Genomic DNA, 25,351 nt, shown 5'->3' with positions numbered 1-25,351 from the left:
AAACAGGTGGACGTGGTGTTTCAGGAGATGGTGCAGTGGTTAGGGGCTGTAGGGCAGATGGCTGGACTTGATGAACTTGAAGGTCTTTTCCAACCTTGATGATTCTATGATTCTAAGTTGAAATTATTTTTTTTAACAATTGCAAAAGAAACTCTTAAATTACTATAATAATATTTTTGTTTGTTTTAGAAATTATTTTTAAGGTTAGCTATGTCTACATTGTTGCAGAAGGGTAACTTTTGAAGTGTGCCAGTCAATGCTGAAGTGCAACCTTAAATGAGAAACCCCTCAGGAACTTGTAAGAACCATCTCACCCATGAGTCTGGGTCTCACAGAAATCCCAAGGCTGCTTATAGATAGTATGCAGGAAGTTTGAGAACAGAATCGTTTCTGTCTTGTTATGTCTATTTCTCTTTTAACTTCTCCATTTAAGCAATCCCTCTCCTCTATTTCTGTCCCATCTTTCCTCATGCACCGTGACTCATACATTACTGCCAGGAAAACCCACAGCTGTAGATTTAAAGGTTTTTTTAGGCAGCACTGAACAAGAATAAGCTCTTATTTTAGCTTGCTTCAAGAGGTTTCATTTTTTAAAGGAGTTTCATGGCAGGAATTAGGTTTTTTTCTGTTTTCTTTTATGAAAAGACTCAGTACAGCTTCTGAACTACTACATCTATTTCTAACAAGCAGTTAGAAAACCTCAGGTTTTCCAACTTTCAGAAAACCTCAAATAATTTGTTTTCTTTTGCACAATGTAACATCTTCTACGCAGCATAAAGAACAGTTTTCATAGTGCAGTATTATTTTAATACTGTTAGACAAGTACTGGTAACAATGCATTTAATCAATATCCTTTTTATTAACTTTGTAACTCTTTTTAACTGCATCTGAAAACATTGGTAGTTTATATATAATTTAATAGAAAAAATAACTACTGGGAAAATCAAATGCCCAGCACATGCTTCCTCCTCCCTCCACAAACACCTGCCATTTATAAGGATTCAGTCTTACTGAGTATCTTCCATTTTATTATAGCAATATTTTTTTCTAGTATAAGTTCACCAGTGTTCTCTGCACTTCGTGATATAATATATATTCTCTGTATATATATACACATAGTTAAAAAAAAAAAACTTGTAATGCAAGAGGTTGTATATAATTATTTTCATCTGGTCCTCAGAATAATTCCATGTACAGAAACTAGAAAATAAACCCAGCACAAACTAGATGTACCAAGTAGTACATATTAAAATAATTACCACAGTAATTGAAAATTCCTGATCTTAGTCCTACAGAAATCAGTCAACTAGAGGCTACTCCACAGCCTCTGGGATCTCTCTGTCAGCCACAATAAGGGTATGAATAATTCCTTCCTTTCGTTTTCCACTACTGACAGCCTTAATGCAACAGCTGTGGCCACCAACGCTGAAGTGAGTTTCAGTCCCATCTTCTACAAATTCACCCTGGGAGAAAGGAGACAAGAATAAAACCAGACGTTATTTTAGTAAAATAAAAGCTTGAGTGCATCAGACTATTTCCAAGGTCAAGATCACTTGTAGTTCCCACAATCAGAGCAGCTGTAGGTACCTACAACAAATACAGGGCAAATGCTGCACAGAGCTGCAGAACCTCAGATAGGGCTTAGGCAAAGATTTGTGGGTATTACATGACAATCTATATATCCCATAAACAGAAACGGTGAAGTTGAAGTCTCTGAATTAATATCATTGATTCATGTCAGTAAAACAAAAATAGAAAAGTTTCCTTCTGAGTTGTCCAGTACAGCCAGTAAGTACCACATAAACCTACACTGAAGTGCCAGTAAAACACGAAAGATTTAGTGCTACCTTCTAGAGCAGGACAGAGATCCCTGAATTGAGTAGAACAGTTGTGTATTTTGGATACGTAGCTTCTGCTGCATAATTTCCTCTTGTGGATTTTGCCGTGTGTGGCTGTGTGTGTCATAATCTTCAGGAGAGGAGAAATACCTGTGTGCTGCTCTCATGCAAGCACCGTTTCACAACTAAAGCTGTACTCATAGCTTGCAAGAAGATCTCCTAGTGCCTTTATGACATTGCAGAAAAGGCTGAAAACCATCAAGAGCAGAAGTTCTGATTCACTGAGGGATCCTCCTCTACCAAATAAACATTTGGTGAATCTTTTCATCGTATTCTCAAGTATAGCAAAACTGATGATTATACACTTTGTACTCATCCAGGGGACTACTTGTGGCAGCAGTAATCACACTGACAACTCTGTGGTGAGAAAGCACATCCTTCAAGGATGGGGAAACCTACACAGCATGCATATTGAAAGCCATCATAATATAAAAAGACACCAAATAGATAAAGCCCTCTAGCTGCCTACCTGCTCCAAAATTAATGCAGATGCAACAAAAGACAAAATATTTTGTTTCAGTAAGACTCTTAAACCCTAAGTATGAGGAACCATCTCTAGATGGAAAAAAATCCTGAGCTGTAATAGACTACACGTGTTCAACTTTTAGTCACCACTCACAAAAACACGTTTGGATGAGGTGGCTCTATATTCTGCATCAAACTCAAGTCCATCCCACTCCCCTGAAATTTTTCTCCCTAAAAAACCTTGAACAACCACAACCCAGAAGATTTATCTATTTCACTTGTCTAAAAAGTGTGAACTAAAGCATACTTTATCCTTAAATAGACAGATGTTTGGCATCCTAACTGAAATGCTATCAGTTACAAAAGACAATGAAGGACATTCAGAACAGACTAATGGCATACTGGCTGTCCAGGCCCATGCTCATACTCCGTGGTAAAGTGAGGTAACATGCCCCTCTGTGGCTTGTTCTGCTAAGCTCTGGTTACCTAGTCACAGCCTGTGGAAATGATCACGTACCGCTGTTTCCACTTTTTCACCGTTGCACCACACATCCATAGTGTCCTTTTCTGTGGAGGAAAAAGTATAAAGATATTTCAACCCCCTACAGAAAAGAAGATCTAGGAATTTTAGAAATTTACTGTTGAAATTGACTTTCAGTTCCCAAAAAAGTTCCTAATTAGCCATAGTACCTGAGCTATAAGGTTTGTTCTTATATTGGAGAGGTAGGAGGCTCTGTCATCAATGGGTGAAACATTTTTGCTATGAACATATATGTTTACCCCTCCCTAGCTCTGGCTACTAACACTGGGTTGTTCTGAAAATTGTCAGAGATATTGATAGAATCAGAGAATGGTTTGGGTTGGACCTTAAAGATCATCTAGTTCCAAACCCCATGGCATGGGCAGGGACACCTTCCACTAGGCCAGGTTTCTCAAAACCCTGTCCAACCTGGCTGTGAACACTTCCAGGGATGAGGCACCCACAGCCTTCCTGGGCAACCTGTGCCAGTGTCTCACCACCCTCACACTAAAGAATTTATTCCTTATGTCTAACATGAAACTTGAAGACAAAAAAATGAAGTAATTTCTGCTAATTATTATTAATGCATTGCCTTGCTATTAAGAAAGTGAAAAAAGTAACACGGAAGTTTTAAGATTAAATGTGTAGTTAAGATGTAATACAGAAAAAATTATGCTGATAATCTAACAAAAATGTAGAGTAAGATTGTTGCACTTCTTCAGTTAAGGACTCCTTCAGTTTGGTTTAAGATTTTTGTGAGGAAACCCTGGTTACCTGGTTAGCAAACTGACACAGACTGTGGGTTTGATCACATTGCAGATAATCCTTCTATAACGTGCTTCACCTGGAGACTTGCCTTGCTCTGGCAGCTCTATGGAAACAGGAGCCAGAACTCCTTCCAAAGTTGTTTTGTTTTTTTTTTTTCTTAAATCCAGACCATGCAATTCTTCACCACGAGGGTAGTAAGGTGCTGGAAGAGGTTGTCTTAGGGAGGTTGTGGAGGCCCCCTCCCTGGAGGTGTTTAAGGCCAGGTTGGATGAGGCTTGTGCAGCCTGGTGTAGTTTGAGGTGTCCCTGCTCATAGCAGGGAGGTTGGAATTTGATGATCTTTAAGGTCCCTTCCAATCTTAACTATTCTGTGGTTCTATTCTGTGATACTGTAGAACAGAACACTGACAGCAGGCTCATCACCCTCACAGGAAAGAATTTCCTCCCAATGTCTAATCTAAATCTACCATCTTCCAGTTTAAAGCCATTACCCCTTGTCCTATCACTCCATGTCCTTGTAAAAAGTCCCTCTAGACCCAATTCTTTTTCAGACTATCTTTGGTATCTAATTCCAAACTCCCAGACCACCCAGGATTTTACACTGCAACAGTGCTAGCTACTGAACTATGCTTTCTTTTAACTCCCAGTTATTGAATACATACAAATTTATTCAAACGCAGCAAAGTGAAGTCACTCAATGTTTACTTACCTAAAACCACCCTATAGTCTGTACCCCCCAAGGTCAGGATCCAAGTGTTGGTTGTTTTTGACCTGTTCTCCATATACTTCTTGAGGCTCTTCCCATTGATCTCCAAAGTATATTCATATGCAAAGCCACTGACTGCATCAATGTTAATAGTAGCTTTTGTTTTGGATGCTCCAACAGTGAATGTTTCTTTACCCACTAATTTAAACATCCATTCTTTTCTTATTTCTTCCTGTAGAATAAAACAAAGACAATGGGTATTAACAGATAAAGCTGAATACATGTTTTAGTATAAAGAAAATAGAACTAGAACTCAGGAAACAGCTCAGTACTTAACTATTCTTTCAGAATTAACAACTACACAATATTCTGTATGTCTAGAGTGCTCCTGCCCAAGGACAGCAAAGCACTTCATGAATACTCACACCTTAACTGTAACTGAAAAAAAAAAAAGAATGGTGCAGCTCATTAAATTAGGTAAAATTAATCAACTGAATATACCTCACTCGCATTTATTAGTCTTTTTGTTCTGATGCCTGTTGCATGGGAGTGCACTTACACAATCTGTATCATAGTGAATTTTGAGCACATAGCAATTTCACCTTTCCATCAACATAGACAACACGTTTTCCTGAAGTGGTCCCATGTTCAAATTCAATCTTATGAACACCATCACTTAAAGCTACTTCCCAAACAGCCACCAAATCTGTCATCTTCTCTAAGTGGCTGTACCGAGACCTACGGAAACACCAACAAAGTAAATTAATTGTTGTTGAAATAATTAAATTACTGATGTCTATAGTTTAAAGCTTTCCTACAAATGAGACTTGAAGGAATAAGCTTAGAGAGCTGCTAATATTTTCATGTTTTTCAAACATTCAGTATGACAAAACATCACAAAATATAAAGACAGTGCAACAGACTCACTTTGACAAACACCACACAAAGACACATATATCCAACCTCTAAAACTTCCATGTCAGCTGTAGTATGGTTACAAAATTATGGTTAGATTCAGATGCTCCTGGACAGTTCTGCAATTTCTTGCCAGGTTTAAAATATGGTATTTTCATTGGTCTCTAAGAAAAGCATTTCAGCCTTTTAAACTTCAAAAATTGTCAGGACCAGTTTAGCTATTACCTGTTTTACCAGGTTTGTCTGTAATCTTTCTCAGAAACACCACCTGCAGCATCCAGAAATGCAACTCTGTGCACACAAACACCCACAAGGGAGGAGAACTGGCAAGATATCCTTCTGTTTAAGTAATTTTTAAAGATTGGATACAGTCATAAGTGACCACTGGATGTGCAGTTATCTTTCCAAATCTGCTCATACCACAGTTCTAATTTTTTACCTTAGTTCATCTTCACAGACAGTAATCTCCTCACCGGATGCCATAGTAACCAAAACAGCTTTTAATCCAATTAGCAGCAAGAAAAAAAGAAAAGCAGAACAACAGCAGAGAAGTATCGAGGCCTAAATTTTCCGTTTTCTCCATCCAAGATACCTGATATTTTTAAAGTGCCATGAAGTATCATGCACTACTATATACAGGATGAAAAACAGACAATAGTATTTCTTCTCGGACAAAAAGGCAAATGAATGTATTCTTTCACAAAATTAGTATGTGCAATTTATCCTAGCTTTATTAGCACATCTTAAATGTGTTAATTATTTGATGGAGAAATGCTTGGCCTAACTTGTGAGCAAAAAGCTTAGAAATTCACAGCTTGATCAAGGCAGGAACCAAATCCAGAGCTGCCGACCTGGGTCACAAACCCTAACAAACTAGGAACTCTCGCCACCTCAGGGAAAGTCACAGGCAATGACAACTGCAACCTGCTTGTTTTTCTAAACCACTCTAGTAGTTTTCAACAAGAAACTGTCAATTCAGTTGTAAAGTTTATGTGAACCACAGAAAAATCACCCATTTCTTCCTTAGGACACTTTTAGACCATGACTTTGTTTTACCAACACTGTTGATATTTTTAGTTTATAAATTTCAGTAAACAGATTCATTTTTGTTAAGAACTATCTGCATTAAGTCTGTGCATGTCTATAAGTATAATTAAATGAATTTGTTACCAGTTATACTTTTCAGTGACAAATGAATTTAAGTAATTAGAAGTAAGGTAGTAAATCGCAGGATCTCTCTTCAGCATGAGAGGAGTGTGCAGTTAAAAATTAAACCTCCACTCTGAAGTTTCTATTTTAAAAGATGCTCAAGGACCCTGCTGTATTCCTCTGTGGTTTTGTCAGTAATCACATGTTTCTGTTCATAAACTGAAAAATAAGTTTTAAAACCAGTTAAGACCATCTGAAGGATACAGGACTTAATTCTCACAGTGGCGAGCACTCTACACCGCCTAATAAATGCTGAGGAGGTTGTTCCCAAAGCTACAGGCAGATTTCTGTGCAGGCACAGGGTGGAAGTCAGGCAAGGTGGGTTTCCAGGGACACGGCGTGTCCCCGCCCGCTAAGGGACACCAGGAGTGACACAAAAGGAAAGGCCAGAAGAGGTGGCACCGCGAGCAGCTCTCGGGGCTCCCCCCGGCACCGCAGGTGGTTTAGGATCAGTGCTGAGAGGGCGGGGGAATATCCCAGAGAGCGCCATTTCCTTCTTTTAAAAAAACAAACCGCGGTAAGGCGGCGATACGATTCCTTTATTTCTGCAGCCCAACCCGAACCCGAGCTCCAGGCCGGCCGGACGCGTCCCGCAGGGCACCCGGCCCCGGGCTCCCCGGCCTGGACCCGCGGAAGCGGCCGCGCCTCCCACCCCGCTGCACCTGCTGCTGACCAGCAGCCCCCACAGGAGATTTACTTCTTCGTACACAAGGGCTCGCTGGGAAGACTGGGACGGGATTACCGCCCTGCGCCCGGCAGGACAGCGGGGGATGGGGCACCAGGGAGGCTGGGGACTCCAGGGGCAGCGCATCTCTCCCCACCACCCCGCGGCTACTGCCAGCAGTTTCCAACTGCTCCTCACACAGCTCACTGCCGCGACCCTCTGCACCCCGGCCCCTCTCCCAGCCCACCCTGCCTCAGCCCCAGGCGGCCGGAGACCGCCGGCTCCCCGGCAGGCCTCCCGGCACGCCCCACCCCTCCTCCGGGCAGGGCCCGCGGCAACACGCCGCCGGAGACGCCATCTCTTTCCTCCTCCTCCTCCAGAGGCCGCACGGTCTCCAAGGAGCCCGGGGAGACGCTCCCTCAGCCCGGCCTGGCCCCAGGCGGGAAGGCTCACACTGAGCGAGGGCAGCTCCCGGGCGCCCGCACCGCTCCCCCCTCCCACCCCAGGGCAGACCCGGCCCCCGCCAACGGGCGACCAGGCGAGCCGGGCACCGAGCCCCGCGCCCCGCCCCGCCGCTCCCGGCCCGCTCCTACCTCCGCGGGACTCTCCTCCCCCTCGCCTCCCCGCGCCTCAAAATGGCGGCGCCCGCCAGCGCCGCCCCGCGGCCGCCTCCCCCTCCCGCCCTCCCCGCCTCCCGCCGGGCGGGCCGTTCCTGCCGCCGCCGCCCGCCTTCCCGCCCGCAGCCCCGTCCCAGCCTCCGCCCCGCCGCCCGTCGGCACCGCCGGCAGCTCCGCGACCCGGTAACCGGCTCCGTTCCTGCCCCGCCTCCCGGCAGCCCGCTGCGGGCGGCAGCGGTGCCGGGCTCGGCCCCCCCTCGCTGGTGGCCCGAGAGCGGGCGTCCCTCGCCATGACGGAGGTACCGTGGTGCCCCCCGGGCGGCCGCGTTACTGCTGAGGAGTTAAAAACGGAGCAGGAGGCAGGCGAGCAACCGGTGGAGCCCCAGAGCCGGCACCTGCGTCTCCTGAGGGCTCCTCCGGGGGCTGGGGGGGGGCCCGGTGCTCTGGGGTTACCCGGGGGTCGTCTGGGGTGTTTTTTGTAAAGGTAAATCTTACTCGTTGCACACGCTTCTCCTTCTAATAACGGTGAGGAAAACCGAGTAATCTTTATGCTGTTAAGTACACGCCTGGCCGGTATTTTTTTTCCAGATCCTCCTGGGGAGTCTCCCAGGCCCGCTTACCCTGGCAAGGGCTTCCTGAGGTGTGCGTGTGTTTTGGGGGGCACTGATACCCTTTGGGGGGCGTTGATATCCTTTGGGGGGCACTGATATCCTTTGGGGGGCGTTGATATCCTTTGGGGGGCACTGATATCCTCCCTGCACGACAGGAAGGGCAGGAGACGGGCGAGCTGAGCCCCAGAACTCGGGCTTCTGTCTCTTTTCCTTCCAGCTGCAGCAGGAGAAGGTAGAATGGGAAAACCTAAACAAGCTGTTGATGCGGCACGGGTTGAAACCGGTGAGTCTTGCTGCCCCCCAGAGCTGCAGAAAGGCATCAGGTAAGGAAATGCTAATTCTGCGGGTTTCTGCGCTTGGCAATTGTAAGGCCGTGCTCAGGAGGCGTCTCTACAGCCATCGCTTCTAAACGGCAGCAGGGATGCGGTGATCTTCAGCCGTTCGTTATGACTTTGCCAATGCTCTCTTTCTCCAGATACAACTGTCTTAGACAGCCAGTCTTCTCTAGGAATAAGACTTGCCTTAAAAACGCTGGTGGAAGACACCGACCGACAGCAGAAAATGATGCAGGGGCTCATGGAGGCTAATCGCTGTCTTAGGTAAGATGCACTGGACGGAACTTTCCTGCTGAGGCAAAGCAAAAGTATTATCAGTGCCCATCTCCTGCCAGGTGGAGGTCTTGTCACAGCCGAGGCCTAAGACCTTTTTCCTGAGATGATTGTGCAAAATGCAGCAATGGTGGCCTAGTTCATTTCGAGTTCTTCCATTATCTCATCTGCTGCTTCTTCCCATACCCGCTTATTTCCTGTACCACTGGCTATTAACGAGTGTCATCAGATGTTTGTCAGGCCTGTGCTTCTTTCACTGTCTTTAGTGAAATGGGTTTAATTTAAATAATGGCTTATTTTTCTTTTTTTCAGAGATGAGATACGACAGGAACGAGGTCGAGCTTCTCGACAAGAGCAACGGGCTAATGATTTGGAAAATGTGGTGAAGAACATCAAGTCCAAAATTTGTCAGCTGGAAGATGAGACAATAGCTAAAGTTTGCCAGCAACAGAATCAAGTCAGAGAACTTCAAAAAGATCAACAGGTTTCACAGGTGATTCAGATAGTGCTGTCTGAGGGTTCCAACTTTCTGCTTTTTTTAAAAGCTCTAAAAATGTTTACATTGATCAAAATAAATGTGGGTCTTGGGTCATAGAGTTAGTACACTGTTGATAACTTGGATTTTTCAATCTATGCAGAATTTTCTAGGATAATTTAGAAAAATACCTGTATCCTTCTACTGCCTCTTCAGTATTGCTAAAACCCAAGTACTAAGCCTCCTTGGGACCAAGTGCCTCCTTGGGCATGTACAGTACCAACTCCAGTTTCTCGGTTAGAATCATTCCATAATGCTCCCATCGTCTGTTCACAGGCAAAATACCAACAGCAGCAGAAGAAGCTGCAAGAACAGGAAGAGACCATTCTCCATTTGCAGAAGGAGCTGTGCAGAGCTGGGCTGGAGGAGCAGCGTCGTGGTGCCACCCAAACCAAACTGTTCTGTCGGTTTTGCAAGAGAGCTCCCAAGTCTCTTCTAGATCAGCAGTAAGCAGTTTTCTTGTCTTGGCGAATGACCTGTAACATGAAGAACTGGATTTTAAAGTAGCTGTTATCTGTATTTATATGGGGAAAAAAAAAACAACAAACAACAATTGGAGGCCTTAGGGTGCAAACTGAAATCTGAATTACAGAATCATGGTGTCACAGAACGTTAGGGGTTAGAAGCGACCTCTGGAGATCATAAAGTCCAACCCCCCCTGCCAGAGCAAGACCACCACAGAATCTGTGCCAAGTCACACTGAAATGCATCCAGAGGGGTCTTGAAAGTCTCCAGAGAAGGAGACTCCACAACCTCTCTGGGCAGCCTGTTCCACTGGTCCATCACCCTTACAGTAAAGAAGTTCTTTTTCATGTTGAGGTGGAACTTGCTGTGTTCCAGTTTGCATCCATTGACCCTTGTCCTATCACAGGGCACAACTGAAAAGAGACTGGTCCCGCCTTCTTGACACCCACCCTTCAGATATTTATATACATAATAAGATCCCTCTCAGTTTTCTCTTCTCTAGACAAAACAGCTCCAGGTCTCTCAGCCTTTCCTTATAGGGTAGGTGTTCCAGTCCCTTAATCATCCTCATAGCTCTCTGTTGGACTCTCTCAAGTAAATCCCTGTCATATAAAGGTACATCAGTGCAGTCATTTTTTTCTTGCATAAAAAAGCAGATAAATTCATGGCAGAAATTAAAACATTATTGTCCACTGTATGCACTAGGTGTCAGCAAAGAGAAGGGAATGATTCATTCTGGAACAGCAGCATCTGCTAGGGTGATGTCATGCTGGGGATTCTAACATCTGAAAATGTAAATTAAAAAAACAATCAAACAAAAAAAACCCACAACAAACACCACCCCCTTAGCCCCCCTGAAAAACCCCTTTCAATTTTGGACAGTCATCTTTGCAGCTGCTGTCTACTGGCTTGTTCTAAGGCTTCCCAGGTACTTTAGGGTAAGTTCTGAAAGTATTCCAAGCCTGTGTCTCTTGGAGTAAGAACTCCTTAGTTCTGCTGTAATCAGAGATTTGCCAGTTCTTAGGCCTCAGGTAGCCATTACTTTTTTGTGCTGATGTTTTCTAGGCCTGGCTAGCAAGTTTTCCTGGGAAGCATTTAAAAAGATTTGTGTGTGCACAGCTGTGCTCTTGAGCCCTCACTGGATGAGAGGAAGGATCACTGAATTTGCTTCCTCCTGCTTTCTCCTCTCTCCAAAACAGACAGTCTCAGAGTTGCTCAAGAGGAAAGGCAGTTTCTCAGCTGCTCAGTGTTTTGTGGCTTGATTTATTTTTTTTTTTTTGCAACCACTTACTTTGAAAGCACGTTTAGTTTCTTTAGAGATGGATGTTCTCAGGCTAAGTGGGACCTACGCTCTCTACCTCCCACAGTGGTCACTGAGCCCTGGCACTCAGGACTGTGCCTCACAGGCTTGCTGGGTTAACCTCACAAGATGAGGAGGCTGTCAGGAGGATTTAGCTTTTGTCTCCTCTTGAATATTTCTGCCACTTTTAGACTAGTACAGAGTTAATGTCTCTACTTTTCTATATTAGACAACTGACCATGTTTGTTTGGTATGAGAGAAACCCCCCCTATTTGAAGCAATCACTTCTGAAGTGCAGTCCAGTTGTGTAAGCTGGCCTGTTCCTACAGGTTGGTCTTAGTATCTTTCAGGCATGTTTTTTTTAGAATATATTAAATTGAAAATACGATTCTTCTTTTCTTCAGGTTCCTTTGTCTAATTGATTATTACGAATCTCAAATTAGTCGGATGAAAAAGGAACTAAGGTAGGTCTTCTCCAAAAGAATCACAGATCCACAGAATGGTTTGGGTTGGAAGGGACCTTGAAGATCACCCATCTAGTTCCAACCCTCTGCCTTGTCAGGGACACCTCCCACTAGACCAGCTTGCTCAATGCAAATACCTTATGGTTTTACTGTTCAAAATGCTATTACTTCTTACTGTTCTTAAATCCTATAATTATAAATATTCTGTGTTCTGGATGCCTCTAGCATGTAAGAAACAGCAAAGGATTGTAATGGTCATGGAAGTTTGGGTTCATTGGGGAATAAGTGTCAGTCAGGCTAAGGAGCTGCTCAGTCAGGAGGCCAGGCCAGCTAGGAAGGCTCTAGGACATTTCTGCACAGGACAGCTCTCTGCAATCAGCAGATGACACAGGGCTGTGCTGGTGTCCTGGATCAGAGATGTCCCAGTAGAGAGTTGTCCCTTCATGGCTGGGGAAGTTGAGGGCATTCAGACACATGAGTTATAAGTCTTCCTTTTTTCTTTTTTTTTTTTTTTTTCGCTTTTGCCATGGTTCAGAATTCCTGGTGCAGAATTACTGCACAAGCTGTGCTCAGTCAACTGATCTCCCTAAACAAAAGGAGTATCAGCTTTTCAGCTCTATCATGGTGCCTACGTGGTACAAAGCTACAAGCAGATACCTGAGACATTCCAATATTTTGAGATTATTGTCTTGAAAACTGCAACAGGATTTGCTTGTACTGGAATTTCTCTCAAGGAATAAGTGCATTTCATTAGTATATGAAACAGCTTCCCAGTGGATCTTGGGGCAGAACTTCTATTTACTTTGCAGTTGATGGGAACTTTGTTGTCATACATCACTCCTTTCTAAAACAACTTAGATCTTTGAGGTAATCGAATTACAGTAAGATGAAACAATCTGTTTTTCTCAATAGGCAATATAAAAAAGATGAAGACCAGACACAAAGAGACATAAAAAGCAAGGAAGAATTCTTAAATCTAGAAGCTACTCCTAAATACAGAGCACTGCTCACGGTATGGAACTGCTAAGAATAAGCCAGTGCAGCTCTCTAAATGGTAACCCTTCAAGAGCCACATAGAAGCATACTTGTGTTTGATTTCTATCCCCTTGTTCTTATTGTGCCTTCTTAACTTCTAAACTCTCTGGCCAGGGTTCACTGTCTTTATGCAAAGATTCTTTACTGGGGACTGCACAGATCTCCTTAATCACAGGTTCTCCACCTGCAGTCTAATGCAGCCGGCTCTTGATCTTAAGTTGACTAATTCCTCCTTGTCCATGCTGTCTTGCTATATAGGCAAATGAGAACCCTTCTTAACACATACATACTTTAAAGTGTTGAGGCTTGTTGGTTACAGAATGAGTGAAACAAAAGAAGTAACACGGTCTATGTTGCAGTCTTTCCAGAAACAACTTATTGAAACAAAAGCCAGGAATGAACAGCTTTTGCTTGAAAATACAAATCTCAAGAAAGATTTGGAAATAAGGTGAGAAAGGATAAGCATCATCCTTTACAAGGACACCTCAGTAGACCTGCTTTACAAGGAAAGAAACAGAAAGCACCACAACTGTCAAAGTGTAGGATGGTATCTGCCTATAAAAGGGATTTGTAGAAATCAGATTCAGCAGCTGCCATCAACCTTCCCTCCCTATGCTGTTAATAACAACTACTAATGGTTAGTTTGCTGTTTATTGCTGTTGCCATGTAGAAATGTTACAGAATTTCATTTCCAGAACCATGTTGCAGCACTGGCAAAGATTTCTTTTTCATTTGGCTGAGTTTTGTAGATACCTTCAAATGCAAGACATGCAATATGGGACTTTTTCCTTCCCACAGACCAACTGTGCAGGAATTAAAACTTTACAAGCACCAAGTGAAGAAACTAGAGAAAACTTTAAAGAAAACCACCCAGTAAGTATGATGGGACTTCAGGAACTTCAGTGAATTCTCTGAGCTTCTTAGGGCAAAGATACTCTGCAACCTGTAATGTAGATAGTAGCTTATCAAGCATGTGCTTTAACACTGTTCCTCAGAGCCTGGTTATGGGCAGCAGTTGCTGGTGTATCTCCAAATACACCCTGTGAATCTCTGAAGTGATGGCTTAGTCTCCAAATGGGGCATAGCAGTGTGTCTTTTTTACTTTGTCTTTCTGGATTTTATTTCAATGCTGTTGCAGGCAATATGGACAGGATCAAACTGTGGTGTTTGCTGCTTCCATGAGCTCTAAAGAAAGCTACTGGTTACATTATGAATTATGAATGAGAAAGTATGAGTTGGCAGAATGTTGCAACAACTGAAATTATGTCCATGTTGTTCTTGGAAACTGACTAAGTTTTTTTTCTGAAACCTTGCTGAGAAAATACATTGAAGGTATTAGAGACCCATTATTGACAATGTGTTTTTATCTGTATTTTCACTTTCTTGCTTGTGCATGTGTATGCTGAATGCCAGATATTGTATAGTCTGAAAAAGACACATCACTTGAAGTTTAAAAATGTTCCTTTCTTCATTTTACATTGTGTATGTTTTCTCTCGTGCAGTAGGTATGATTTAGTCTTTCTTTAGGGAAAGTCATCTTAGATGTGACAAGAAGAGCTGTATATAGTTAAGCCAGGTAAGGTGTTCCAAGCAGAAGCAGTTAAAGACCGTGAGCGTGGAATTTGACTTGTTTGAATGAAGTTCTGGATTTTAAGTCTTCAGCTGTAGTAGAAGCCCTGGTGACAGAACAACTGTACATCTAGTGGTGTCCCTTCTAAATTAGCATGCAGTCTGGAATAACCTCCACCTGGAGACTTGAGATAAATGAATGATATTTACATTTGGTATTACATTCTTCAGTGAGTTCAGTTAGATGGGATTCTATTGGCAGGCACCATAAAATTAACATTTTACTTTGTAGATGTAAGGATATGTGCTACCAACCTAGTTCTTTAATCAAGTTGAAAGCATTATCTCCAGCTAAGGCTGGAGTGTAACCCACTGTGTGTATTTGGTGTGTAGACCTGCGAGGAGCAGGACAGGAGAAAGACCTGAAGAAAAGAAAGAACCTGAGAGTATCACAGGAGTAGATCAGCTGCAGGCAGTTTGCCAGCAATACTTACAGGTATGCAAATTCTATCTGTGCTGTGTTTATCTAGCACTGTTACAATGAAATATAATGCATGAGTTTTGTTTATGTAAACTGAAGCATGGCATTTTGAATCTAAAAGTTGCTGTTGGGTCCTCTACACAAGATGCCTAATGTTCTGGATTTGGCACTTAATGTATTTGGCAGTCAGTGTAGGTTTGTTCTTAATTGTTCTGTCTTTGTGTAAACTACCTGAAGATACAGCACGGAAGCAGAGATGAGGTTGTCAAACATAAAATTAATGGTTTAGCTTAACTCTTTTCAGGACAGGGAATTTGTTCAAGGTCTTAAGCAAAACAGATCCTTATGTTACAGTTCTAAACATGTCTGAGGAGATAATGGCTTTTATTTTTCTTTGAATAAAAAAACTCCAAAGATAATAAAACTTAGCAAAGTGTAAACTCTGGAAGTAACAATGCCTCAAGCACAAATGTTAAATATGCCTCAGAGGGAAGTGTATTTGCATTACTTTTACATATCTTCTAGTTAGTATATTTTTAAACCTTTGAATCTATTACATACTGAATACATCTGTAAAATTCATTGATAGTAGCTTATTGGAGCTGTCTATGATTTAACGTTTAGACAACCATGACTGTGGTGGAGAGGGACTTTCATTATAAAATATCATACATATTTGAGCAGTAACATTTGTTGTTTGGTGTTGAAGGTTTTGTCCCACATAGATTCTATTTTGCAAAGCCCAAGAGCTCCTCCACTAATATACAAGCGCAGCAAAGGGTCAGTGCAAAATAACACTAAAGAGAACGGACAGGAATGTGGATTTGAGCACCTTCCACTCACTATAGAAATGTGGGCAGATCAGCTAATGGCCCTAAAGGTAAAACATTACTGTACTTGGCTTTATATTCCTCCTTTAATCTGCTGACCACCCCTCAGTCTCTCCCTGTATCTAGGGTGGGGTTTTTTTCCTGTGTGTAACTTTTGTTATTGCCTGACTTGGTGTTGAATTTTAAAAATAATTCTGCTGTCCACTTAGATACCACTTGGAAGTAGTACACAGTAAAGTGAAGCACGTGCAGTGTGACCACACATGAGAGATGCTCCTCTGTGTATATGAACTAAATGTTTTTGTTCACTTGCTATGTCCCTAAGACACTTCAGCTTTAATCTGTGTACTTCACACATCAGTGGCAATACATTCTCTTTCTTCCTCACAGAACAGTAACTTTTTGATTTAAATACAAGTGAAGTAATTTTGTTCTAAACCAAACTCTCTGTGACCAACACTTCTTTCTTCACCGAAACTGTAATATATGAAGTACTTCTATTTTTAGACTATCACTGTTCTTTTTAAATCCAAGAATGCAAGCAAGACACTGGGCTTGAATTCCATGAAAAATAAAACCTTACTATCTCCAGCACTGGAATGTTTTTGCATATGAGAAACAGAAAATCTGCCTGTTCTCTAAGAAAAACAACTTTAAGAAGTTACTAAAATAAGTTGTGTTCTCTTCCTTCCTTCAAAAGGATTTGTATAGATCCTTGAGAAAGCTGTCTCTGGAATTGATGCCCTGGCACACTGCAGATCTACAGGATAAGAGAGAATCCATACGAGTTGAAGACCTTCAGTTCATAGTAGATGCAATTTTGGAAGAAACAGAAAATAAGGAAAAGGTAATACTTACCAGGGGTTTACAATCACAAGTTGCTGTGGAATTCTTAAATCCCTTCTCCACAGGGTGATTAGCTTTGCACATTTGAAAGCCTTGGGGGGGGGGTTAAGAAAGAGCTGTTTGAAGACGTTCCATAGTCAAAGACTGTTTTAACATAATGGATAAATTCACCTTGGGGAAGACTGCTTTAATGAAAGTCATTTGACCAACGATGAATTTGCATTGCCCTGTAGTAGTCTTGGGTATCATCCTGGTCTGTCTCTTTCCCAGTCAGCATTGAGAATACACAAATGTACTTATTAAGAAACAGGAGAAAGCTATCAAAGAGTATTTTTCAGTTTGCTGGATATTTGTGTCTGAAAACTCTTTAAAATATGTCTTCACATTTAAGAATACTTGGAATGCTGTGACTTAATATGGGAAGTTACATCCCTTTTTCTTCATAGGCTGGTTTTAAGAATGTTTCAGTTACAAATCAAAGATTTTATAAGCAATAATGTCGATGAGTTCTTTACTCTGCTTTGCTACAGAACAGCCAGGCACCATCCTCACCAACCCTGTTTGCAATGGTCTCTCACTTCCAGAAGTTGTTTGATGTGAACTCTCTGAATGGTGTTTATCCACGAATGAATGAGGTTTACACAAAGCTTGGGGAGATGACCAATGCTATGAAGAATCTCCATGAGGTCCTGGAACTAGGTAAAGAGCATTTGTTCATGCCATTTCCAAAGGAAGGAGAAAAAAATATGATGAGCTGCTGAGAAATAAGTAAACTAGGTATATTCTTCACTGGGAAGATAAAAGCAGGTTGCTGTCTATTGGGAGTTTAAATAGCAAAACCCCATTATTTGGGGTTTAAATAGCAAAACCCCTTTAGCAGTTGCTGAGGAATACCAGGAAGGCAGAAGAAAGAAAGAACAAATTAAATTGGTTTTTTTAATTATTATTTTTTTGCAAAGCTTTGTTTTCTGTCAACTGCCTTGTAATTCTTCTTGACCATCTTTCACTCTCTACCGTAAAGACAAGTTTAGGAAAAAATAACTCAACCTTTACTCTGTATTTCTGCTCAGTTATTCATTCAATTATAATTACGTCCAGTCATCAGAAACTTCCTTCTTATGCTGCTAAGCTTAAGTTGTTGTTGACTGTCAAAAACTTAAGTGCCCAGTGGCACAATTAGTTAATTCCCAGTAGCCGTTCTCTTCTGGTTTGTACTTCTGGACAACAGCAGCTGCTGCTGCTCTTGGGTTTAAAGATTTGGCTGTGCTGTAGGGTACACAGGCTGAGAGCAAGGCCCCAGGACTGCTAAGGTCCCCTGAGCCTCAGGAGGAGGGCAGCAGTCCCTTCCTGGAGAGGGAAGTAGTGTCTGTCTGCAGCCAGCACAGGAGATGAGGAAGCCTTGAGTTGCCCTCATGATCACAAACCAAAGGAGCTTGGAAGATGCCTTCTCCAGACCTAGTGCTTCTGAAACTGAAGGAGAAAAGGACAGGGAGCCTGTTACCTGCAGTCACAGCAGTCAAGGCAAAACAAGTTCTGGCTGTTAATAAAGTATTTCTTGGCCTAGCCCCTGAGTTACAGGAACCTAATGAATACCCCTCTCTCTATAATTACAGTTGGCTGATTTCCACTGACATTGTAGGGTGCACTTCAGTATCATCTCTGCTGTGAAAATACACAGCTCTGACATGTGATTAGTGATTCACCATTCCTAGTTAACATTAGTGCATTTCTGACCATAGTTACTTTGTTTTGTGAATGATGGAACTTGTCTGCATAGACACACAAAAAACAAGTAAAATTTGGGCACCTGCAAGAACTGGATTGTGTCTTAAGCACTTGCCTGCTATTGCTGTTATAAGAAACATGAAGTTTGTTTTTCCACAGACAGTTCAGCTCCACCCACTGTGGTAGTGGATACTGTTGGGAAACTGTGTGACATAATTAATGAGAACGTGACTGAGCAGGTACAGCAGCTTCTGGGAACCCGAGACATCCACAGGTATGTGGGGCTGTTCCACTGGTGACCATTCTTCAAACATGAAATTTAGTAATTGAAAGAACTGGTTAAAACTGATACTGAAATAAACCAATTTGTTACAATGCTGTGACAGCAAAGGAGTTGCTACTATCCTGCTACTGTCCTACATGAAACAGAACTTGAATAGTTTCAAAAGGATAAATCCAGCAAAGAGAAATGTAATGCCAGAAAATTCCAAGACTTGGTTTGCATGGATAAGGTGATCAAGTCAGCCTTAGTAGGATGTATTCCATAAGGAGACAAAGCAAATACTGCATGTGGGTGGGGAGGAGAAAGTGTTGCAAGGTTTCAGCTATATTATTGAAATATATTAGTTGCTAAGAGAATAGATACCTCAAACTGCCTACAAATATTTTGGAAACTGGGCAAACCTTGGTCTGTCTTCAGCAGATGTCAACATACGTGTACTTGGCAGCAGACTGTAAGAGCCTGCATTCAGCACAGGCTCTGCAAACATACTAACAACCAACTGCAGCAGGCAGCAGCTCTGACACACACCGAGTTAACAATACCAACACCCTCAGCCTTGCTGCACTCCTCACAGTTTTAACTGGAGAATATCTGCTTATAAAACCTTCCTTGCTCCACCTCTCAGGCAGTTATATCAGCCTCCCTGAGGCAGCAGATTTAGCACTTCCAGTCCAAAAATTACCTAGTGCCATGTAAGAAAGAAGGATGTATATAGGGCACAAACAGGGAAATGAGAGATCCTTTCTTGACAGCTAACACTTGTTGGCTGGAGGTTTCAGAACCTGGGAGCACATTTTTTGTGTAGATGGTTTTATATACAATTAAGGAGCAGTGTTTTCAGAAATCCATTACACAGTACAGCAAAACAGCTGAGGAAATTAATTTAAAACGCCCTTTTATCTGACAGTCTCACTTGCACATTTCAGTATAATCAATAAGCTAGAAGAACATGAGTGCTTCTTTCCACCATTTCAAGCTCTCGTTCAGGACTTGCTCTGCCTTCTAGGTGAGTAATATTTGCAGCAGTTGTAATTATCTTCATGCCAATGCTTCCTCCTAAAACTTTTAAAATACCTAAGAAGTGTTTTGTTTACTTCTTGTGTTAAAACACAAGGAAGCTGTGAGGCAAGGTGCTAACTTTTGCCTCACTTTCCTCAGTGAAAGTGACCCAAATACTTTATGTTGCATATATGAAATCATATTACTCTTAAGCTAAACTGAGGGTTTTTTTTTCCAAAGGCATTAAAAGCTGCGAGGAGTTTATTTCATTCACTAGCTGCGTCTCTAACATTTCAGTTAGAATTTTGGCTGAACTTGAAGATGTTCTAGGTACATACACCTGACAGTTTTATTTTCATTCTGTTTCAGAGATCAGTAACCCGGATGATATTTTACCTACGGTGCAAAATTTGAAATTGGTGGCTAGTTAAGAGTTACTCTGGGCTTCTCTAGCAAGATTTCTCTTACCTGTGAATGTGCCTGTTGAGGCATATGACATTACAGCTACCTCTAACCTCTGTTAGCCTTAGTCAACAGTTTCAGGTTTTTTGACACAAATAAAAGCTGTTGAATTTCTTCATTTTCCTTAGTTCTTGTTTCATGGTCAATTTAAGAAAAACTAACCACTGATCTCCTCAGTCCCAGAGCAAGGACTAATACACTCTGCATCAGTCTAGGAAACTGAACCCAGCATGAGGCCAGACATACTGTAACCGTTAAACATCTTGAATGTTGTGGATACTCTTTAAGTATGAGAGAAAGGTGCTCTAACTGCCTTTACCATAAAATGTTGCTTACATTTTCAGGTAAATTTGAGATCTGAGCAAACTGTTATCCAGTGAGGATTCTTTCTGGTTACAAAGGCAGACTAGATAGATGCCATCTAGGTCAAACATACCTGAAACTTGTGTCGTGTGGTTGTTCATGGTCTCTGCCCAGCATGGATTTGAAGTTACCACAGCCATACTTTGACAGCCAGTTTAGAAATGCATAGATCAAGTTTTTTTTATGCAAGACAGAAGTTTATTGTACAGAAACAAGTAAACCAAGCTACCAAAAATATTTTGGTATATTTTGTTCCAATATTAATAAAGCTTAGTTTACAAAACTCTGCTGTTCCTCAGGCAGAATGCTTAGCTATCAAGGTTTGTAAGATTTTGAAATGTAACAAAGAACAAAACTTGTTAAGGCATCACAAACTTAAACCTTAATGACATCTTGGTAAACCAATGTCCCTGGTTTTGGAAGTCATTATATACATACCTGCAAGCACAATCTGTTAAAAGCCTTGCACAGCAGAATATAAATGTATTATTTTCTCAAAAAACAATCTGTTTTTTTCAGTGGGTTCTGTAGCTTCATCTACAGATGAAGAATGCTATTTAAAAATCCATTCTTCTAAAACTACAATGCTCTCATGTTGAAACAACATGAATAGGATCTTGGGGAAATGAGATTGCCAAGCAAAGTACAGGCACACCTGACAGTCCAAAATATTTCCAGATACAACTCTTCCTTAAGAGAGTATTCACACTTAAGGTTGGATTTTGGGGGAGAGGGTATGCCAAAAACAGCAAAAATAAAGCACTTGTTATTTAGAGACAAATTATTCCCAATGTGGGGTTGTTTTTGTGGGTTTTTTACTTCAATGAGAACTAATCTCTGAATAGCAGCATTAAATTTACATGTCCTGAGCTGCAGACTGCTTCAAATTTGCAGTGACTGTTCAAAAAAATGCTACTTACAAAAGAGTTATGTACATTCATATAAAGTTGAAAAATTAGTAACTTAGGTACATGAGAAGAAATCAGTTTTTCTTGCGTCTACTCCTTGTCAGCTCATACCTGCAAGACAGACACAATAATTCATTATAGTAGTTTAAGACTTTCTTTCAAGTTTTAACTGGCACAACAGAGAGAACGTGGGCTGCTTTATTGCTTGTGCTTCATAGGTGACACGGCAAAGGAGGCTTTGGAGATGGCCTCCAGCTTCAGCTCTTTACCAGGAGCTTTGATGTGTCGTTATTCTCCTGCTCCCCTAATTGCCACATCCTTTCTGAGAGACAGACATCAGCTGGCCAAGGGAACCTGGTTTTCCTATCCCACTGGCCAGTGCTGGCTCACTGCCTGTCAGGATGGCAAGCTCCTGGACTACCCACACTGCATTCCTTGGGCTCCACTGATGGAGAAAGAAGGAAGAACTACTGCCATTAACTACAGACACGGAAGGAGGAAAAAACAACCCTGGTTCTTAATCTTTGCCTCAGACCAGTGCTTAAGGTTTAAGTCTGAACCACAAGGAAGATACAAGCAAAATTGTAAGTGGCTCATTATACCAGTTTTTATAAATGGTTTATAATTAAAGTTTTATCATATATGTATATTGCTGATCACAGTATTAATTTAGTTAAGATCTTTATCCAAGTTAAAATCTGTTGCAAGGTTACTTTAATAAACGTAATTCTTTTACTTGTGTGTCCCAGTGGCTTTTATGGTAACTTAAAATATGCTGAAGACTTTAATTGACACACAGGCCTCTTATTAAAACTGTTTCACAGGGCAGGTATTGCACCAGCAACTGGATTAATGTGCAATTTAGATAGAACTACCAGATTAACTCAAGTCAGTCCTGCGTTTGCAGGTCAGATATTCTTCTTGCTTACCAAAATACACAGCCCATTTACCAGTCATGCAAGCTCCCAGCAAAGCCAGTAGCAGGGGTTGAAAGTATGGAGATGAAAACTCACCACTGTGCAAAACCTTTTATTAAATCCTCCTGCGACAAGTCAATCCGCACCTTTAAAAAGCAAATTTTATTCCTTTGAGTATTAGTCAGCCTACAAATTGATTAGCTAAGCTAGCAGCCCTCCCAGGTCAGACCCACTTTCAGGTTCTAGGGCTGGAGCTCAGGCTCGAGGGAAAAGGAGCTTCCTGCATTCCCAGGACACAAGGCATTGGCCAACCACAGCACTGCAGCTCCGTTTCTTAGCAGCACCGCTTGGAAATTTATCTGTCACTGAAGAAGTGATCCCAGTTTACTTTTCACAGAATCAAGAGTTGTTCACAGCTGAAAACACTATTGCCAAATTCTGGGTTTTAACCACAGGCCCTTCTCAGCTTCGTATTTGCACTACGGGAGCCATTCCCTGAATGGGCAGCAGCAGATCCCAGAAAACATGTTTTTATTCCGGGAGGAGCATCCTTCTGAAATAAGGCAGCATGGCACACAAGTTACAGGAGACCACAGCTTGAGTTCAGGTGAAAATCTGACAGAAAAAGTTGTTTCCAGACTGCTAGTTCTATTCCTGAGACTTAGGTCCTAGAACCACATTTCAGGATTACAGGAATCGCTCAGGCTGTTCAGCTCTATCAGATCTCTGGTGTAGTTTCTTTCAACTTACTTTCCCCAGCTCCTTCCTTTCCTGTGAAATGAACGGCCTGCTGTTTTTCACTGCAATGTCCAGTGTCCTTTTCTTGACATCTTCCAAAGATTCAAAAAATTCAAACCTGAAAGCAAAGTTTTGAAAGGAGAGATTTAAGTCAAAACTTAAAATCCTATAAGCATCAGTGGCCAGAACACAGTGACAGAATATAGCATCAGAGGCCAGAACTTCAACAGAGAAGGAAGACACAGAAAAGGCAATTCTGTAGTTAGATTTCATTCACATTGTAAGAAATCTCTTCCAGGCCTCATGAAAGACTACAACACTGTGCAGACTGTGCCAGGAAAAGGAGGAAAACACACATCCATGGTGAAATCCTATCTACCATCATTTTCCTCCTTCATGGAGGATCAGGATTATTCTCCATGCAACCTTTATTACTCAGAGGAAATAGTTGAGCCAACCCCCCAAGTTTACAAAGTAGGCTCACACCACATGAAGAGAAGACAAAGGTTGAAACCTGTGGCAATTAAATTCTTAATGGCTCTGACTCATGCCTCTGGCACACACCATCTAATGTCAAGTGAGTTTTGTCCAGGCTACATCACTTAGGTTCTGCCCACCTGAATAGCTCTTCCTCAAGTCAGAGCTGTAAAACAGGTTATATGTTTGGGAGCTAAGTGTTGCTCAACTGTTTCTGTACTTAATTGAGGATGTACAGGACACACCAATACTGAGGATGAGGAAAAAGAGATGAGATGTTCCTGACAGCTGTGCTGGCACTGTATTGGTGGAGATACATAAGAAGAGGCAGAAGCAAAATCTGCAGCTCTACTGTTTTGTGTGTCAAGAAGAAATATTTTAAAATCTTTTCTCCATTTCTGACCTGTACTGACATATGAAGAAAGGCCCCAACACAGAAAACAACCTGAGCCACCCAGGATCACCCAGTATTCCCTGATTTTCTTGTGTCTACCCTCCTCTGAAGATGGGGATAAAACCACATCTAAGCATTACTGTGGTTTTATACAAAACATGTTCCATTTCAGCAGCAAAGCTGCTGTCACAGCACTGTCAGGAAAGAGGTGGGAGTATTTCACCCTGCTCCCACCTGGTCTCAAGGACAATATCCATCCCACTGTCTGAAGAATGGTCCAGTCTCAAAAGGCTTTGTATTCCTGCCTTTGACTTTTGGAAAGATGTCAGAATAAGCATCAGGCTTAAAAGTATGGAGAGAGAAGTAGGCTTTGTGAGGTACCCAAATGGAAAGATCACCTCTGCAACAACAGGAGATAAGCATGGGTAGGGGAATGTCTGTGCAGCCTGTACCAGCTAGGAGCAGGAAAGGGGTTGGGAAGAAGGTGTGCCCTCCTACAGGCAACAGACAACACCCTAAGCAGAGCAAGGCCAGACCTAAGTACTTGGAAATCACAGTCAAAGCACCATTTTTGTCAGAAGACCTGCAAGCCTTTATGAGACAACCCTTAGGAGCAACAAGAAGCACACCTTATATAAGTCCTTTCATTGTACCAAGATTATAAACATTTCAGCAGCAACGATCATTAACATTTTCTTACTTTTCATCATACTGGGGGTTCAGAGTTTTCTTCTTAACTGAAGTCTTCCTCCTGCTTGTCCATCTTCTATCTGGAAGCAGGTATATACGAACATATGGATCTACTCCACGATTGGAAGAAGGTACTAAGTTTCTGTTGAAAGAAATAAAGTGTTGACAAGCAAGGCAGCTTCTCCCACTGACTATCTAAATCAGACCCACCTTTAATGGGCTCATGGGCCAAAAGCTTTTATCTTGAGTTGGAACATAAGCAAATAAAACTTAACAGACATGAAGTTAAACAAAATTTTCACTATTGAGTGTGTGGCCACTTATCAGAGTTCCTAAATTAACAGCTACAAATTCAGTCACAGGTGTCAATTCTTGTCATGATGCCTGTCAGGAGATCCCAAGACATGCATCAGTTGTCAATGCTGCTCAGAGGAAGTTCTGGGTGGATGAAGTTCAAGTACCTCTGCTGCAGTGAGCACCCCTCACTGCCCACCCTCGCAGTCCTGCTACTGGCACTGACCAGAGCTGGAGGTTTCCACCCGTCTGGGCTTAGTGAGGCTACACAGACTCAAGTCAGCCAACACTACGGCATCTTTTACAGGGTTCTGCTCTAGCTCTGTGGTGTGTCTGACAAGCTGAGAGAGCTCTCCCCCTTCCCTTTACAGACAGCCACAAGCAACGGTCAGTGCTACCTGCAGCTGTTCACCAGCACGACGAGGCTCTGCCGCACCGACGCGTAGCGCACCGTCAGCTGGATCTCCCCCAGAGGCATCTCGGTCCCGCTGCAAGACAGGTGCACAGCCAAAGCCCTTCAATACAGGTAGTTAACAGACCACATGGACAGACCCAGCAGCACAAAACAGGGCACGAGCTTCAGAAACTGGTGATGC

At 42.2% G+C, this 25,351-nt stretch overlaps 3 protein-coding genes across 13 annotated transcripts in view; 1 reads left to right on the top strand and 2 right to left on the bottom strand.

Annotated features, from left to right (window-relative positions):
- Window positions 1-839: 839 nt before the first annotated feature.
- Window positions 840-7,788, bottom strand: FAIM (Fas apoptotic inhibitory molecule). Of its 2 annotated transcripts, XM_051624052.1 has the most exons (6): window positions 7,738-7,768; window positions 5,711-5,768; window positions 4,959-5,094; window positions 4,360-4,588; window positions 2,881-2,930; window positions 840-1,463 (listed from the first exon to the last, which is right to left on the bottom strand). In XM_051624052.1, the coding sequence occupies exons 2-6, from the start codon at window positions 5,752-5,754 to the stop codon at window positions 1,314-1,316; spliced, it is 609 nt and encodes a 202-aa protein (XP_051480012.1). In that variant the 5' UTR covers window positions 5,755-5,768; window positions 7,738-7,768; the 3' UTR covers window positions 840-1,313. The 2 variants fall into 2 exon arrangements, with proteins under 2 accessions (XP_051480012.1, XP_051480013.1); XM_051624053.1 differs by lacking the exon at window positions 5,711-5,768 and having other exon boundaries at window positions 7,738-7,788.
- A 90-nt stretch (window positions 7,789-7,878) lies between these two features.
- CEP70 (centrosomal protein 70) lies at window positions 7,879-20,092 on the top strand. 9 transcript variants are annotated; one of them, XM_051623411.1, is made up of 16 exons: window positions 7,879-8,060; window positions 8,590-8,695; window positions 8,848-8,971; window positions 9,293-9,473; window positions 9,792-9,961; window positions 11,685-11,744; window positions 12,657-12,756; window positions 13,139-13,227; window positions 13,578-13,652; window positions 14,742-14,844; window positions 15,539-15,709; window positions 16,360-16,506; window positions 17,090-17,204; window positions 18,390-18,504; window positions 19,440-19,519; window positions 19,882-20,092. In XM_051623411.1, exons 1-16 carry the CDS (start codon window positions 8,052-8,054, stop codon window positions 19,941-19,943), a joined length of 1,707 nt encoding a protein of 568 aa, XP_051479371.1. In that variant the 5' UTR covers window positions 7,879-8,051; the 3' UTR covers window positions 19,944-20,092. The 9 variants fall into 9 exon arrangements, with proteins under 9 accessions (XP_051479371.1, XP_051479374.1, XP_051479373.1 ...); XM_051623413.1 differs by having other exon boundaries at window positions 7,880-7,944; window positions 8,590-8,655; window positions 17,036-17,204; XM_051623410.1 differs by having other exon boundaries at window positions 7,881-8,060; window positions 17,036-17,204.
- ESYT3 (extended synaptotagmin 3) overlaps window positions 17,864-25,351 on the bottom strand; it is a 29,289-nt gene continuing 21,801 nt past the window's right edge. Inside the window, exons 17-22 of one of the 2 annotated variants that reach the window (XR_007889896.1) lie at window positions 25,154-25,243; window positions 24,472-24,603; window positions 22,913-23,018; window positions 22,259-22,308; window positions 21,258-21,356; window positions 17,864-17,975 (exon numbers count right to left, since the gene is read on the bottom strand). Coding sequence is in view for 1 of the 2 variants with exons in the window: in XM_051623408.1 (XP_051479368.1) it covers window positions 21,320-21,356; window positions 22,259-22,308; window positions 22,913-23,018; window positions 24,472-24,603; window positions 25,154-25,243 (415 nt within the window). In the remaining variant the exon portion in view is untranslated. Of the gene's footprint in view, window positions 17,976-20,528; window positions 21,357-22,258; window positions 22,309-22,912; window positions 23,019-24,471; window positions 24,604-25,153; window positions 25,244-25,351 lie in introns of those variants that run through there. The other variant, XM_051623408.1, reaches the window with a different exon arrangement.

Source organism: Apus apus, chromosome 6 (genome assembly GCF_020740795.1).
Source record: "Apus apus isolate bApuApu2 chromosome 6, bApuApu2.pri.cur, whole genome shotgun sequence".
NCBI classification, from domain to species: domain Eukaryota; kingdom Metazoa; phylum Chordata; class Aves; order Apodiformes; family Apodidae; genus Apus; species Apus apus.
Note: the sequence above shows the minus strand (reverse complement) of the source record. Positions and strands in the feature narration are given on the sequence as shown.

Bases quoted from the DNA above. Each gene is read 5' to 3' on its own strand.
- FAIM (XM_051624052.1), bottom strand. From the start codon at position 5,754: ATGGCATCCGGTGAGGAGATTACTGTCTGTGAAGATGAACTAAG. The intron at 4,589-4,958 runs GTGAAATTGCTA...TTTATTCTACAG, and splicing joins TTGTCTATGTTGATGGAAAG to GAAGAAATAAGAAAAGAATG. The intron at 2,931-4,359 runs GTAAGTAAACAT...TTTCCTCCACAG, and splicing joins AGACTATAGGGTGGTTTTAG to AAAAGGACACTATGGATGTG.
- CEP70 (XM_051623410.1), top strand. The intron at 9,474-9,791 runs GTGATTCAGATA...GTCTGTTCACAG, and splicing joins AAGATCAACAGGTTTCACAG to GCAAAATACCAACAGCAGCA. The intron at 14,845-15,538 runs GTATGCAAATTC...TTGGTGTTGAAG, and splicing joins TTTGCCAGCAATACTTACAG to GTTTTGTCCCACATAGATTC.